General features: G+C 41.4%; 2 protein-coding genes across 3 annotated transcripts in view; both read left to right on the top strand.

Annotated features, from left to right (window-relative positions):
- Positions 1 to 1,294, top strand: part of CCDC112 (coiled-coil domain containing 112) — a 32,069-nt gene extending 30,775 nt beyond the window's left edge. Inside the window, exons 9-10 of the mRNA XM_039252593.1 lie at positions 258 to 376; positions 581 to 1,294. Coding sequence (XP_039108524.1) covers positions 258 to 376; positions 581 to 623 — 162 coding nt within the window. The 3' untranslated portion in view covers positions 624 to 1,294. The remainder of the gene's footprint in view (positions 1 to 257; positions 377 to 580) is intronic.
- Positions 1,295 to 5,185: 3,891 nt separating this feature from the next.
- Positions 5,186 to 16,171, top strand: part of PGGT1B (protein geranylgeranyltransferase type I subunit beta) — a 61,823-nt gene continuing 50,837 nt past the window's right edge. Inside the window, exons 1-2 of one of the 2 annotated variants that reach the window (XM_039252604.1) lie at positions 5,186 to 5,336; positions 14,595 to 14,713. In XM_039252604.1, the coding sequence (XP_039108535.1) occupies positions 5,197 to 5,336; positions 14,595 to 14,713 (259 nt within the window). In that variant the 5' untranslated portion in view covers positions 5,186 to 5,196. Of the gene's footprint in view, positions 5,337 to 10,916; positions 11,055 to 14,594; positions 14,714 to 16,171 lie in introns of those variants that run through there. The other variant, XM_039252605.1, reaches the window with a different exon arrangement.

Here is a 16,171-nt window from a genome sequence, read left to right on the forward strand (position 1 = left end):
CAGGCTCCAGGCTCTGAGCTGGCAGTCAGCACAGAGCCTGACGCGGGGCTCGAACCCACGAACCGCGAGATCATGACCCAAGTGAAAGTCGGACGCTTAACCGACTAAGCCACCCAGGCGCCCCCCCTTGAGGATGCTTCTTAAAACTGCTTGCTATTAGTAGGGATCTCACCCACTAGTCCAAGCTAATTTATATAAATAGTTTATATAAACCAACTGGCACTCTTTTTTTTTTTTCTTTTTTGTTCTGATTATAGGTTGAAAACAATGTTAGTAGGGATCCCTCTAGGCTTTACAGACCTACCAAAGGTTGGGAGGAACGGACCAAAAAGATGGGACCCACAGGCTCTGGGCCGCTTCTGCATATCCCACACAGGTAAAAAAGGAGTCAGAGTGGCTGTCCGTTTTATAATAATTTCATAACTATGTGTTTATATTTTATGCAATTTCTGGATGTATGCTGCATTTTACAGCAAAAAGTTGATCAAGTAAATCCTTATACATTTTTTATGGTTAATATTTAATGAGTTAGCATTTTTCTCCAAATTTCCTTTGTATTTATCATTTCCCTTCTTTTTAGGGCCATCCCAACCTGGAGGCAAGGAGTTGAGAAAAGAATATGAAACCATGAAGGTGATACTCCGTTGATGAGAATGTCAACATACTCAGCCGTACCAGAAGAGAGTCACTAACCAAGTTCTTGAAACAGCCCTAACCCCAGTCAGATTGATAATTGTGTTGTATGTGAACCGATAAGTATTGAGTTTCATGCGGCATTGTCGTATTTCCTGTTTATATTAACAGGGTATTTCCTGTGTATGTTGGCCTGTTACTGATGTTAAAATTTTCCGAGTAAGTTGTTGTTACAAACATTATTTCCTTTAAATACTCAGAACATTTCAGAGATACTTTGTTTTCCTCATGGCATAGCAAAATAAATTGGGACAATCACAGGGGAACATTTTTTTTAAGCAAAAATTTTGTAACGTTTATAACTTGGAGGTAAATCAGCTTAAGTAAGAAAAATGTAAAGGTTTTCTTTTTTCTTTTTCTTTTTTTTTGGAAATAAGTTAGCACTTTTCTAAGTTTAACAAATTGGTAGTTTGGTCAGTTACCACATATTTGTGTAATAAACATTTTGTATTTGTTTGAAGCATGCTTTGTTTATATAGAGAATATTTATTTAACAAATATGCCTCCCCTCATATATACCCTGTTATTTGTAATCTCGGTATCTTTTTGGTTTCCTTTAGCTATTCCAAATTTCCCTAAAGGGGAAAAAAGCCTTTCTGGACTTCACACATTTATAAAACCTTTGTGTCTTTCACATCTTCCTGGCTGGTGCAGTTTTCTTTACTGCTTCTGTTCGGCTCGAAATATTTGATCAAAAGATTGAATTTTAAAGTTTTGAAATTTTTGTGCATGAATACACAACTTAGTTTGACTCAGCTTTTCCTATTCTGAAATCTTAGTTCCTAATTTTAATCTGTTCCCATCATATAAGAACGGTACCTTGTCCATGGTAAATATAGGAAACTCATTGCTTTAAACTTTTCAAATCTTTTTTTTTTTAGTTTATTTATTTATTTATTTATTTATTTAGAGAACAACAGAGAGGGTGTGAGTAGGGGAGGGGCAGATAGAGAATCCCAAGTAGGCTCTGTGCCGTACTGTGCACAGAGCTCGAGATGGGGCTCGAAGCCACAAAACCGAGAGATTGTGACCTGAGCTGAAATTAATCAGCCAATCAACCGACTGAGCCACCCAGGCGCTCCTCTTAGAATATCTTTAATTATAATTTGATATATTTAGGTCCGGTGACTCAGAAATTCACTATTAGTAGTGGTCAAAACCCTGTCTTATTTCACAGTTAATAGTCAAAGTAGATGGCTTCCAAATTTTGGAACCTGAGTTCTGATTACACAATTATTGCTGCAAAATGGGAGAAATAACATAAAATATTCTTAATCAGGAATGCCTGTTTTCTTTGTAGTCCTTGTTCTCTAGAACTTTTTTTTTAATGATTGGAGGCACTTTAGAAATAAAATATAGAAGTGGACAATGGATTTTAAAAACAGAATGGAACTACTACAAGATACACAGTAGGAAGGTTTCCTTTGTATTGTTTTCGAACATGTTACTTTTTATTGCACAGGAAGGCAGCTCTCCATTTCCTGCATTGAAGGAAAGCATACCAGGTCGTGTGCTTCTTATAGCTTTTTGTCTGCTTTCTTGGCGGTTTTCTTTGACAAAACCAGTCCTTCTGAGTCTAAAATGAGGGATTTATTATATGGTTCCTTTATATAAAGGATGTAGAATAAGCATAATTAATAATATATCAGTTACAGGCTTATAGAAGGGCAAAATAAACATTTCTTACACTGGTTTAAAAAGGATATGCATAAGGAATTTAGAAAAAAACCTGAAGGGAAAATTGTTAATAAAGCACCCATAATTCTACCGCTCCAGGGTAACTTTTTCCAAAAATATACATACATATCTTAAAATAGCTACATAGAAGGGTGCCCGGGTGGCTCAGTCAGTTGAGTGTCCAAATCTTGATTTGGGCTCAGGTCATAACCTCACACTTTTCTTTTTTTAATAGTTTATTGTCAAGTTGGTTTCCATATAACACCCAGTGCTCATCCCCACAAGTGCCCTCCTCCATGCCCATCACCCCCCTTCTCCTCCCCCCACCCCCATCAGTCCTCAGTTTGTTCTCAGCATTCAAGAGTCTCATGGTTTGCCTCCCTCCCTTTCCCCCACTATTTTCCCCCCTTCTTCTCCCCCATGGTCCTCCATTAAGTTCCTCCTAATCCTCCTATACGTGCAAACATATGGTAGCTGTACTTCTCTGCCTGACTTATTTCGCTCAGCATAACACCCCCAAGTTCCATCCATGTTGCTACACATGGCCAGATTTCATTCTTTCTCATTGCCATGTAGTATTCCATTGTACAGATAAGCCACATCTTCTTGATCCCTTCGTCAATTGATGGACACTAGGCTCTTTCCATGTTTTGGCTATTGTTGAGAGTACTGCAATGAACATTGGGGTATATGTGCCCCTATGCATCAGCACTCCTGTATCCCTTGGGTAAATTCCTAGCAGTGCTATTGGTGCACGACCTCATACTTTATGAGCTCAAGCCCCACATCGGGCTCTGCGCTGGCAGCATGGAGCCTGTTTGGGAATCTCTCCCTCTCTGTCTGCCCTTCTGCTGTGTGCACTTTCTCTCTCTCTCAAAATAAACCTTAAAATAAAATAACTACATAGAGTACATTTTATTTACTAAATGACTTAACATTATGTTACACATACTTTTCTGTGTTTCTGTATATTTTCTAACATTATTTAATGGCTGAACAACATTCCATTATGTAGATGTTGCATCATTCCTATACTTTGAAAACTTGAGGTAATTATACTTCTTACCTAATCATGTAGAGTGGCATTTTACATGGGGGTTAGATTCTCTCATGCATGTGCCAACAACTTGTGTGGTCAAAATCACCCCTGAAAAGCCTTTTCCTTACCTAGGAACATATGATATTATCTCTCAGTCAGTCCACCCTCACTGAATTTGGATGGGATTGCTGGTTCTTGAGTTGAGAATCAGATTAAATATTCGGGTTCCCATCAAGGGCCCAGTTGAGTAGGGTCATCTTTTGGAGCATATATAGAGTGCATTGTTCATTCTACTAAGTTGAACCTGTGTGATTTGACTCCATTTTGAACATCTTCAGACATGTATGTAAGTGTGAGTAAAAGATCTTGGATTTTAATCACAAAATGAAAATTCCTCTCTGCTGGGTATACCTGAAATCCAAGCAATGTGGCCTCCCTGCTTGTAAGGAGGCAGCAAGAACAGCCTTCTGGCCATACCCAGCCGTTTGTTAATGCAGTTTATTAAAGACATACAGAAATAGCGGTGAATGAGTAGCCACTAGTGCCTAAAAATAGGTGCTTTGTATTATTGAACAAGTAAAAGATAACTTCTGCCCAGACAGTATCTTTTTTAAGTAGTAGATTTTCTAAGAAAGTGAACAATCAAAATTATACTCAAACTTCTCTTTTGCTAGTTGACTATAAACATCCTAGGTTCAAGCCTGATCTTTGGGTGGATTTCTCCCCCCAAAAACTGCCTCATGAACTTTTAAAGGAAATAATATATGATGGAAGCAAATTAAGTTCCTCTTTAAAAAAAGATAGAACCATGTTATTTCATTTCCTAACATATGGGTAGTTGGAGAACATTTGTTTGCTATGGCAGAAGGATGCAACATTGCTGCTAGATGATACACTGACTCAAGCACGAAGAGTAAAATCTAAGTTGCAAAAGAGAGGCACCTGGGTGGCTCGGTGGGTTAAGCCTCAGACTTCGGCTCAGCTCATTATCTGGCAGTTAGTGAGTTCAAGCCCCATGTCCAGCTCTCTGCTGACAGCTGAGCCTGCGCCTGCAGCTGATTCCGTGTTTCTCTCTCCCTCCCTCCCTCCCTCCCTCTCTGTCTCTGTGCCCCTCCCCTGCTTGCGCTCTTCCTCTCTTTCTCAAAAATAAACAACAAAAAAAGGCTTGAAAATGAAACACTTATGAATATAGCGTGTGTGTATACTGCATTTGTGTGTGTGTACATATATATAGTTTAAGTGATTCCTGCTTTTCTAAAGGGGACGAGGAAGGTCTCTGAACCTTTGAAGCATCTATAATTATTTAATAAACCTTTGTCTCCACCGTTTGATTTAAAGGTTTAGCTTCCCTACCCATTCATTTTATAAACGTGACCTTCCAAAAAGGTCTGTTGGCAAGTTTATTCAGATCCATCTGTTTTCACATATACCATCCTTTAGGGGCCGTGATTTTCTCGAAACGAACTAGAAGCTTTGGGTCTTGCATTTCTTCCCAAATCTCAAAGAAGTTACAAGTTCTGGAAGGACTGTGGGCTGAATTTTACGAGGCTTAAGAGGGGGTCTCCAAGCCTGTAGGGCTCGGAATAGAAAAGGGTGGGTCGAGAGAGAAATCCGAGGGATTAAGCGCTGCGAAAGGCCGTTGGCGGCGAGGAAGTACAACCACAGACCGGCTCTGGGCCGGGAGCTGGCCCCATCCCCGCGCGCCGGCCCCGGGTCGCCCCTCGAGGTCCCTTCACGCCGCGCGCCAACTGCTTCCGGGTCGCGGCGGACGTCGCTTCCGCAGCAGCATGGCGGCTCCGGAGGACGAGCGGCTGGCGGGGAGCGGCGACGGCGAGCGGCTGGATTTCCTGCGGGACCGGCACGTGCGGTTCTTCCAGCGCTGCCTCCAGGTCTTGCCCGAGCGCTATTCTTCGCTCGAGACCAGCAGGTGACTGGTGGCCGCGGTCCGCGGGGTGGGGACGCCCACCGGCCCCCGCGGAAAGGCACCGCGGAGCCTGCCGGCTGACCGGGCGTCCGCGGGGCCTGCGCCGCCGCCCACCCGGCACTGCCGGCTGCCTCTCCTGTCCGGCGGGCCTGCGGTGGCTCTCGCTCCCCCGAGCTACGGCCGGAGGATCGGCGGAGCCGTAAGGCCAGGGCTTGTGGAATGTCCATTTTCCGCCTTTTTTCACTTCCAGCCATTTTTCCGGTCAACTCTGCGCTTCCTTCTTACTTCCTCCCGAGGCTGTGGATCACTTGGCCTCATTACATCCGAGTGTAAAAGGGAAAAGACAGATCCTTTAGGCTTCGTATTTTAGATAAATAGCCTGCCCCGTGCCACCCTTTCCTGCAAAACGTTATTCACTCTTAATTGAGTATCTGTGTGGTGTTTGAGGTCTGTAGGGGCGGCGCCGAGCCTATAAGGTTTGGGGAGAAATGAACTTTCCAGGAATTGTACATCTAACGATAGGAGAAGGTTGGCGGAAGAGGTGCGGTGTTCCGTAAAGCAGGCTGTGAAAAGTGTATCTGCTGTAGCCTTGTGAGTTGGAGTTGGCTGAGGAGTGTGATTTGGCTGCGGCTGAGAAGCTGTGAATTAGTCATTCAGAGTAAAATCTGGGGACGAGGAGAAAGGAGGCGGTTTTGCTCTGCATTGCCGGGGTTTGAAGCGAGCCTCCCTCCAAATTGCATGGGACGGGATACGAAGAGAGCAGATTGGTTCTGCTGTAATCGCTCCCTATTTTCTGACTTCTGATTCCCTGGTGTAATTTTGAAGTCTGCATGGCCGGGGCAGTTTTGGAAGTTTTACAGATTCCTTCTGCCCTCGTGGTCTACAAATTTATGATGATAGGTACTGGAGTACAGCTGAACAAGACATGCAGTTTCCTGTAAGAGGCACTAAGTAAATACTCGTCGAGTTATGTGAGCTGAGCCCTGAAGGATGAACACATTCTCCCTAAGGAAAGAGTGAAGCGTTACTTATATTCCTTTCTCTGTCCATGCTAGGTGTTGATTGGCTAGCCGAGCACACATCCCTAGACCTAAATTAAGGTTTCCAAAACCCACTCCACTGACTGGAATGATATGGGATGAAACAAGTAATGTTAATAAATCACACATTTTATGGGGACTGATTTTATGTGAATTTGGGCACATTTGGGTGGCTCAGTCCATTAAGCATCTGACTACCGCTCAGGTCAAAATCTCCCAGTTCATGGGTTCAAGCCCCACATCTGGCTCTGTGCTGACAGCTGGGAGCTGGGAGTCTGGAGCCTGCTTCTGATTCTGTGTCTCCCTCGCTCCCTCCCCCCCCATCTCTCTCTCAAAAATAAACTTTAAAAAATTTTTTTTAAATTTTATGTGAATTTGAAGCATTTGGATAAAAAAACTTCTATTGTGATTGTTAAAGTTATAGCTATCATTTTAGATCTGTGGTTGCATTTTCTAAATGTCAGTGTTTGACTGCTCTGTTTAAAATTCCAGCGTGGACAAAACCATATACACTAATGCATGTTGGTAAGCTGTGTAATGGTGCTCATAGAATATAACTGCAAAAACTGAACAACAGATTTAATAACTTTAGAATAATCTTAGCATCTACATCAGGCATCACCTGTTAGGTAATAGTGTATAATGCCATGGTGCATTAGTTAATATGTCTAATGTTTATCACTTGAGTATTTTTTATCATTTCTTATTGTGTTAAATAGCACACTTAATAGGCACATTTAAGATCATCTGCACCTAAAAGTTTTTGTAGTGATTTTTTTTTTTTTTTTTTTTTTTTACAGGTTTTTCAGTTTTTCTCTTTCCTGATTCACAGTCTTTCCTTAGTTTTGCATGAACTCCTTTGGTAGGGGTGTGTGATTGATGGTTGACTTGAAGATGCTCGTGAAGGATCTCTGATCTTTTAAGCAAAGGTGACTGACGGGTCACAAAATTTCTACTGATACCAGCATTTTCAGATAAAACAGTATGTTGACACAATTCTTACTCAGTACTGCTGTTTAATTCTACCAACATTTATTGAGTGCCTGCTATATGTCTGGGTACAGGCATACGGTGTGAAACCAGTGCTCCTGGTGTTCATGTGTTCCCTTCTTCGTACTGATATAGGTATGACACAGGACTCTTAGGAAAGCTGCTAGCAGGCTAGACATTTAGTCACTTATTTTCTGACCTACCACTTTGGCAAAATTACTTCATTTTCCTGTTTCTTTTAGTCTGATAAATAGGACTGAATTTTTCTTTTTCTAATAGCAGTGGCTTTATGAAAATAAATTACCTGTGGCTTTTTCATACAAATATCTGAAAGGTGATAGTTCCTAGTTAACTCAGGTGAATATTAAACCTTGGATTGTGAGCTTTGTGCATTAACAGGTTTCTTTTTTGTAAGTGGCTTAGAGAGTTGTTTGGTTAGGAGTTGCTGTTACCGTTTCTATTTGGGTAACGGAAGTTAGAGTAGGGTAGGTTTTTTGGGGTTTTTTTTAATCAAAGGACTAAATACTGACCATTTTCTGTGTATGTTGTTTTTTATGGATCGAGCTCCTTTCCAAGAAGGGTTTAGTCATTTGGTTTTTATTTTACAAGACCTCACAATCTACCTAGTCTTTCTGTTCACGGGTCCTTCCGTATTCCCCTACGTAGCCTGTGATGTAGCTGACTACCATGTAGCAACTACTCTACCCTCTCATTCCCTCCCTTATCTGAAATACATCGCACCCCAGCAGTGTACCTCTCCAAGTGGGATGGCCATGGCAGGAGGCCCTACATTAGTGACATCATAAAATGCTTATAAAAATACACATACCTGGGCCCCTCCCCAGTTCTGCGTCGGACTCTGTACATTGTGATGGGCATCCCACATGGTGCTCGTGCGCGCTAAAGTTGGAGACAGTTAGCCTGACAAGAGAAACAGATCTGCTAACAGATTCTTACGGCAGTGCCTCCTGGCTCTTATGTGCATATAGATCACCTGGGGATCTGGTTAAAATGCAAGGTGTGGGAGGGGTCTAGGATAAGACAGTCTGACAAGTTCCCAGGTGAACCTGATCTTGCTGATCCCCTCACCGCACTTGAGTTTGTTTGCCCAGTGATTGTGGTATTCATAAGACTTTATGGAAGCCCCTTAGCTCCTCCTGAAGAGAGACACATCTCAGAGATGGCTTCTTGGAAGAAGTAACCATGGAGCTGAATAAGTATTACTATTAAATTTGTATTCAGTTTGGGGAAAGTCCAGGATGGATTATAGGCAAATGGACAATAAAGGCAGACAAGTGAGTGTAAAGCAAAGAAACTTCAATCATTTGTCTGATAGTGGTTCAAAATGGAAGGCAGGTGTGGTAGGAATTAAGCCTGGAAGGTAGGCATTGGCCAGATCACAGGAGGGCTTTGTGTGCCAGGTTAAGAAACCTGAATTTGATGTCACACAAGTGATTTGAAGTCGCCAAGCAGTGAATCTTCCTGATGACATACGCGTTTCAGAGTGACCGTTCAGTTTGAGATGGGTTGTTGTAGCCAGTGGGACAAGACCAGAGCCGCGAAGACCAGTTAGCTGTTGCACTAGTCTGGAATCAAGGTGCCGGGCAGTGGAAGGAGGGCTGGAAGGGAGGGCTGGAGGAAAAAGGAGTTCCAGGACTCTAGGATTGGAACAGCCATCTGGTCTCCAGAGCAAGAGGCAAAAGGAGCAGGTTTAGAGAGGAAGAAGATGATTTCTAGAACAGTACTTTTCCTATAGCTTCTAGTTATTTCCTCCCATAATGTAACTTGCCTAAGCTTAGAAGGACTGTTTTATTTGTTTTTGTCATGATATCCAGTCTGTAGTAGATGTTTAGTAAACATTTCTTATGGAAAAATTATTTTGCATGTAAAATAATTCCAAAGATGAGTAATTATACTTAAAAACATTTACCAGTCGAGCCAGCACTTTGAAAAGAGTACAGATCAAGAGTAAAGCTTAAACTTCTAGCATTCCTGCAGTGTTGCAGCCAGTCATTCCAGAGGATTTATTGGGACCTCTGTGTGCTGTGTATTTTAACTTTATGATTAATTTTCACGTTTTCTCTAAGACTTTCTCATCATTTCTACCATTAGCAGTTTTACCGAGCAACTGTGCTCCTGTGTCTAAATATAGCTGCTTGTGTATAATTTTAGAACTCTTTGCAGTATGATTTAGTCATAGCCCCACCTGAGATCTAGTCAAGAATGCAGTCACTTGTTAAAGACACTTGGAGATGCCAGGAAACAGAGTGTACTAGAAAGGGGCAGAGTAGGTGATCCCAAGTTGGGGAATCTAGTCAGTGCCCATAAATCAGTGTTTCCAGTATATTCCCAAATGGTCGCCTAATCTGCTCTAGCCTAACAATACCCTCCTCATTCTCCTTTAGTGAGTGGCACAGGAAAATCATGTTACTGTGATTTGATTCTTTTTTCCCCACTTCTCAGACTGTTTTTCCTTTTATCTATTTTTTTCCTGTTTAATCCTTGGGGTGTTTTTTTGGTGCTGTTTTTTAAGGCCTGAAAATTTTGTTCTTAAGCCTGAAAAATTTGACATCTTTTGGAGATCTTAGTTGATGCCTCCCATCTGTGAATTGAACCCCTGGTGCCGCAGCTTGATTTAGAGGGGATGAATGTTACCTCTTAATCCATGTAAGATACACTTTTCCTAAGTGTTGTTCAGAAGGGAAGAGGGGACAGGAAGGCACAGCTGACCTTTGCTTTTTCAGCTTATAGTTTCAGAGTTCAATTCTAGGGAAAAGAAGAAAGAGTGAGCACAAATGCTCTGGAAAGTAACAACATTCTAATATCTACACGGGCCTGATTTTAGGCACGTGTCTTGGCACGATTTCCCCCCTCGTCATCTGCCCAAAGTAGGTGCCCAGCAGTCCATACCCCAAGTAGGACTCACTGGGGCACCGTAAGATCCTCCCTTCTTTCTCTCAGAGGCCCACAGCTCCAAATCGGGGGGGGGTTTTTTAATGGCTTATTTAATTTTTTTTCTTATGGCTTTTAATTCTCTCTCTCTCTCTCTCTCTCTCTCTCTCTCTCTCTCTCTCTCAGAGTTGTAGGACTGCTTGAGAACTCACGTGTGGTCAGAAAGGACTATCTTCTTTCAGCCTGTCCTAAGAGGGAGCCCAGACACTGCTCCAAATTGAGCAGTTGGTTCCGCCAGCCGCTGCTGGGTGCCTCTCTTTATAAACAGAAACTTTTCACTGCAGCTGCATTAATCCTATAAACCTTAGTCTCACTGGCTAGGAGGTGAAAATACTGGACTCTCAGAAGCCTTAAAAATTGAGTATGCAAGATCTTAAAAGTGGTTTACTAGCAGCTGAGTTTTGGTATTTGCATCCATCTTCAGAAGCAAGCAAAATGAAAAGCAGATCATTCAGATAACACGAACACGGAACAGTATGACTTTGGAGCGGGGTTACTTGGCCTCAGCACTGATGACGTTTTGTTGAATGGTGCTGTCCTATGCATGGTAGATGGGACATTTACCAGCTAGATGCCAGTGGTACTCTAAAGACAACCAAAAATCTCTCTACAGTGTCGCCTAGGCGCATTATTGCCCCAGTGGGGATCACTGCTCTAGAGCGGTACTCCTGAGGCCTGGCTGCATGTTACACTCACCTGAGAGGTTTCTCACACCTGTGCCCCTGGCCCCAAATTCCAGGTACCCAGACCCCACTTTCCACCCAGAATTTCAATCTCGTCGTAGAGTAAGGGCTAGACCTCTCTGTGTTTTATGGGTGTTGTTTTAGTTTTTTTGTTTTGTTTTTAAGTTTATTTATTTTGAGAGAGACACCGTGAATAGGGGAGGGGCAGAGAGAGAGAGAGAGATAAAGAGAAAAAATCCCAAGCAGGCACCACACTGCCAACACAGAGCCCTATGCAGGGCTTAGACCCACGAAGCCTCAGATCATGACCTGAACTGAAACCTAGAGTCAGACGCCTAACTGAGCCACCCAGGTGCCTCTAGTTATTTGTTTTAAAGCTGATTCTAATGTGCAGGCAGGTTTGAGAAACACCCCTGAGACCACCACCCTGTGACTCAAAGTTCCTAAGTTTTTAATTGGTTATCTAGCAGTGAAATCTCAAGCACATTCCTTTACTTCTTTGGACTTCATGATCTTGAGCTAAAAAATTTAAGAGAGTACTTAACTTAGGAAAGAATACCACCGGGGTGCCTGGGTGGCTAAGCATCCGACTTTGGTTCAGGTCATGATCTCACAGTTGATGGGTTCAGGCCCCATTTTGGGCTCTGTGCTGACAGCTCAGAGCCTGGAGCCTGCTTCAGATTCTGTGTCTCCCTCTCTATCTGACCCTCCCCTGCTCACATTGTGCCTCTCTCTCTCTCTCTCTCTCTCTCTCTCAGAAATAATAAAACATTAAAAAAAAAGAATACCAGCTTATTTTTATAACCTTTTATATGTTTTCTTTTTTCTTTTCTTTTTTAAGCAGGCTTCATGCCCAGTGCAGAGCCCATCTTGGGGCTTGAACTTATGACCCTGAGATCAAGACCTGAGCTAAGATCAAAAGTTGGATGCTTAGGGGCGCCTGGGTGGCTTAGTCGGTTAAGCGTCCGACTTTCGCTTAGGTCATGATCCTGCGGTTCGTGGGTTCGAGCCCCGCGTCGGGCTCTGTGCTGACTGCCAGCTCAGAGCCTGGAGCCTGTTTCAGTCTGTGACTCCCTCTCTCTCTAACCCTACCCTGCTCACGCTGTCTCTCTCTCTCTCTCTCCTAGAAATAAATTTAAAAAAAAAAAAACGTTAAAAAACCTGCTCACGCTGTCTCTCTCTCTCTCTCTCCTAGAAATAAATTAAAAAAAAAAAAAAATAAAAAAAAAAAAAAAAAAAAAAAAAAAAAGTTGGATGCTTAACTGACTGAGTCACACAGGCACCCCTAGATGTTTTCTTATCACATACTTTTTATTAATAGGAAGCTCTTTGATTTATCCAGCCTCAGTAGGTTGTGTTATCAACAACCTCCTGTTGTCCTCCATTTCCACCTGTCTTCTTTTTGTTTTATTCTATGATACCATAATAAACTAAATTATTACATAATTTAAATTAATTTTATCTGGCTGTAATCCTTTACAGCAACACTGAAAACCCCTGGGAGAGCTCTCCAGGAGGGTTAGATGGAGTATTGCAGAGCTTTTATTTGTTAGTTAATTCAATAAATGAGTACATATCATGCATAAGGCAGACCTTATCTCATTGGACATGATTATCATGAAGAACAGTGATTCTCAAACATGGCTGCTGTTAGCTTGAAGCCTTTCTCTTATCTAAAGTATCATTTTGTTTTGAGAAAGGGCAGGGTCCTCTGGGGAGGATGGTTGCCAACCAGAGACCTGGAGATAAGGCCTATAGTATGACAGTGTGATTAGATTCTGAGGTCGTCAACTCATGTCAAATCCGAGAAAACGCCAGTAATGGTAGCCTCTGTTTGTTGAGTGCTTGCGTGTGGGCAGGTAGTGCAATACCTGTGTGAGGTGTTATGTGTGGGCAGGTAGTGAAATACTTGTGTGAGGTATGATGTGTGGGCAGGTAGCGCAATACCTGTGTGAGGTATGATGTGTGGGCAGGTAGTGCAATACCTGTGTGAGGTGTGATGATGATTTGTAGATAAGCAGACTTAGAAAAGGCAGAAAAGGTCCTGCCCAGGTTATAAATTGCTGTAAACCAGCCAACCTAGGATTTGAACCTAGCTCGTTTGACAGTAGAATCTGAACTCTAAACCGTAGCCTCCCATATAAAGGGGTCCCCCCCTTAATTTAATCCTGATCTTGCTCAGATAAATCACCTGCCTAATTCTGGTGGATCCCAATGGTTTGTTAGAATTAAATTGAGATACAGCATATGAGGAAGTTTCTTGCTCACTGTCTAATACATAGTAATAGTCTCTCAATAATGTAACCTTCCCCAAATCTTTTGTTCTTAAGTGTAACAATATCTTATTAGTTTTAGGTTTTGCCCTTAAACTTTGTTTGGAATTAAATTATTCTCTGATTTTTCCTCCTATTATCTAATGTATGCTAGCCTCTTTCAACCAGAGATCAGAGAGAATTACACACTTAAAAAAAAAGTAAACAAAGTGACTATTTTCTCATTTTTCCTTAAGTTGGTAATATTTTTCTAGATGCATGACAAAGCAGTTAATTTATTATACACAGAGCAGATGCCTCAGGGCATTAGGGCTTATTTCTCTTTTGGAATCTTTTGAAAAGGTGGCAGAATGTGTCAAGTGGCTTTGCTGTAAGATTTTGGACCAGATGATTTAAAGTATTAATTTATTAGTAATAGTCATAGGAATTATTAGAATATAGAAATGAAATAATCATGTTCGGGGTGTCTCAGTCAATAGAACATGCAACTCTTGATCTTGGGGTCGTGAGTTCAAGCCCCATATGGGGTGTAGAAATTAAATAAATTTTTTTTTTAAACTTAGGGGAAAAAAAAGAGACAACCATGTTCAGAAAACAGTATAAAATATATCTCAGCCTGAAAAGAATTGTATATAACAAATTTTTTCTTTAAAAAGTAATCATTTAAGTACTAGTTGTCAATGAAAATACGGAGTTTACATTTCTCATTTAGTGTGCAATCTTGGAGAGGAATGTGTTGCTTTACAGGTTTTCATTCCATCAAGGAATCCTCTCTGGGAAAATGGAGTTGAAATGCATATGTATTTTTCAAAGTATCCCTTATTTCCCAAAATCTATTTTAAGTTTTGTCTAATCACATTATTTGTAAACAAATTTGAGTACAGATGGATTTATTTTAACCTTCTATAGTTAAGAGTTAAGCAGCAACTATAAGCATAGTTGATCTTGGCAAATAAGTAGAAATCGGTTTTCTCTATGTTTTCCAGCCTTTTGGAAAGGCTAACTAGGTACAGGGAATTCTTTTTTAAACCTACATTATTAACCTTCAGGTAGCTGATACACTGACTTCAGGGAGTGCATGTATGTTTCAGATGAGTATGACTAGTTATTTGACCCCCAAATGCTTCTTTTTACAAATGAAACAAAGGTTTGGTTGATATTATTAAAAGATAAGAATAAATATGACTTTTTGGCTTTTGCAAAATGAGTACTGTTTGAAATCATTTTAAAATTAGAATTTCTTATTTTTCTGAACAAGAAAGACTTCAGGGTTTAGACAGTTAAGATGGAATTTTACGTTTGTTTGTTTGTTTTTTCTTTTAGGTTGACAATTGCATTTTTTGCGCTCTCCGGGCTGGATATGTTGGACTCCTTAGATGTGGTGAACAAAGATGATATAATAGAGTGGATATACTCCCTGCAGGTCCTTCCCACAGAAGACAGTGAGTGAGTTTTTAGCATTTTATTTTTAGTGTGACTAGCTAGTTGTACTCAGCATAACATGTGTTAGACTAGCAAATCTCAGTATTTATTCATAAACTCTTATCGTGTTTTATTCATCCATGTTTTTGCTTGCAATGCTGCCCTTCCGTTCTCTTCCAGTACAGAACTTGACGGGTCTAATCACGGGGGCACCTGGCTGCTCAGTCAGTGGAGCGAGCGACTCTGGATCTCGGGGTCGTGAGTTCAAGCCCCACGGTGGGGGTAGAGGTTACTTACAAAAATGGAATGAAAAGTAGTGTGGTCATGAATCTCTTGAGAGAAGAGCTTGCGGGTGTCTGGGATTAGAGATTGGCAGTTATGGCTGCTTGCTGTTCTGTGCCTCCGCATTGGTGACTGCCTGTCCATGATTTGTATGTGTGTTTTCGTTTGGTCAGTTTGGTAGCATTTGCTGTTTTTCATTCCCACCCATTTGTTTTTTTTCTTTTCAGTGACCTCTCTCCTGTCACAGAGTTTCATTTCAGTCTCCTTGGTTTTCCCTCTCACGTCTCAGTAGCCTTTTCTTAACAGTCTCTTAGAACTCTTCATGGCACTGCAGTCCCTTTTATGCTAAAATTTATATATTACCTGATCAACTAAATGCACACAAGTCTTATATACCCTCTTGTTTACTCTGTTCATACCTAACGTAATTTAACTTATAAATGTTAGAAATGCGAACCTTGAAAAGAGAAGCAGATAAATTCCCAGAATATGACTCTGTTTTTATCATGGTCATCACTCACTCACTTGGCTCTTAAGAGTCAACATTGATAAATTAACCATGTGTTTCATTGGTTGGAGTAAATATATATGAAGGTCCCACCTAGATAAACCTTAAGGAAATAATAAAGGTTTGTTTAGAAGGCAGTTTGCACTATTAGCAGATGCTCTTAGGCATAGTTTATGTCTTTCTGCTTTATTGTTCTTGAATTTTGTAGCGTTTGTGTTTATGTAATTTCTAAAATCTGTGCCTGTTGACAAATCCTGTTTAAAAATGAGTGAGCATTTTGAACTAGGTCTGCCTTACAGAAATATCCGATCACTTTTCCCCAGCTGCATGAAGCAGCGTATATGCTACACTGGTCAGTAGTGGCACGTTCCAGCATGTGTCCAGCATGCTGGTGAGTAGGATGTATTGAATGTCCTCGAGAGGCTGTGATGAATTACAGGATGTGCTGTGCTGCTCATTGTCTAGGAGCTTGGGGCTGACGTGAGGTTGTAGTCCTAGACGCCTGCAAAATGGAAGTAATTTGTTACTGTTTTTGTTTTTTTACTAGTTTGATTCTAGGATTTCTAAAAAAAACTTTTAAAGTTAAGTATTAGGGACACCTTTGGGGAGGGGGAGGGTTCAGTCTGCTAAGCTTCCAGCTCTTGATTTTGGCTCAGGTCATGATCTCCTGGTTTGTGGCATCGAGCTG

Source organism: Hyaena hyaena, unplaced genomic scaffold (assembly GCF_003009895.1).
Source record: "Hyaena hyaena isolate Hyena2069 unplaced genomic scaffold, ASM300989v1 scaffold_431, whole genome shotgun sequence".
NCBI lineage: Eukaryota > Metazoa > Chordata > Mammalia > Carnivora > Hyaenidae > Hyaena > Hyaena hyaena.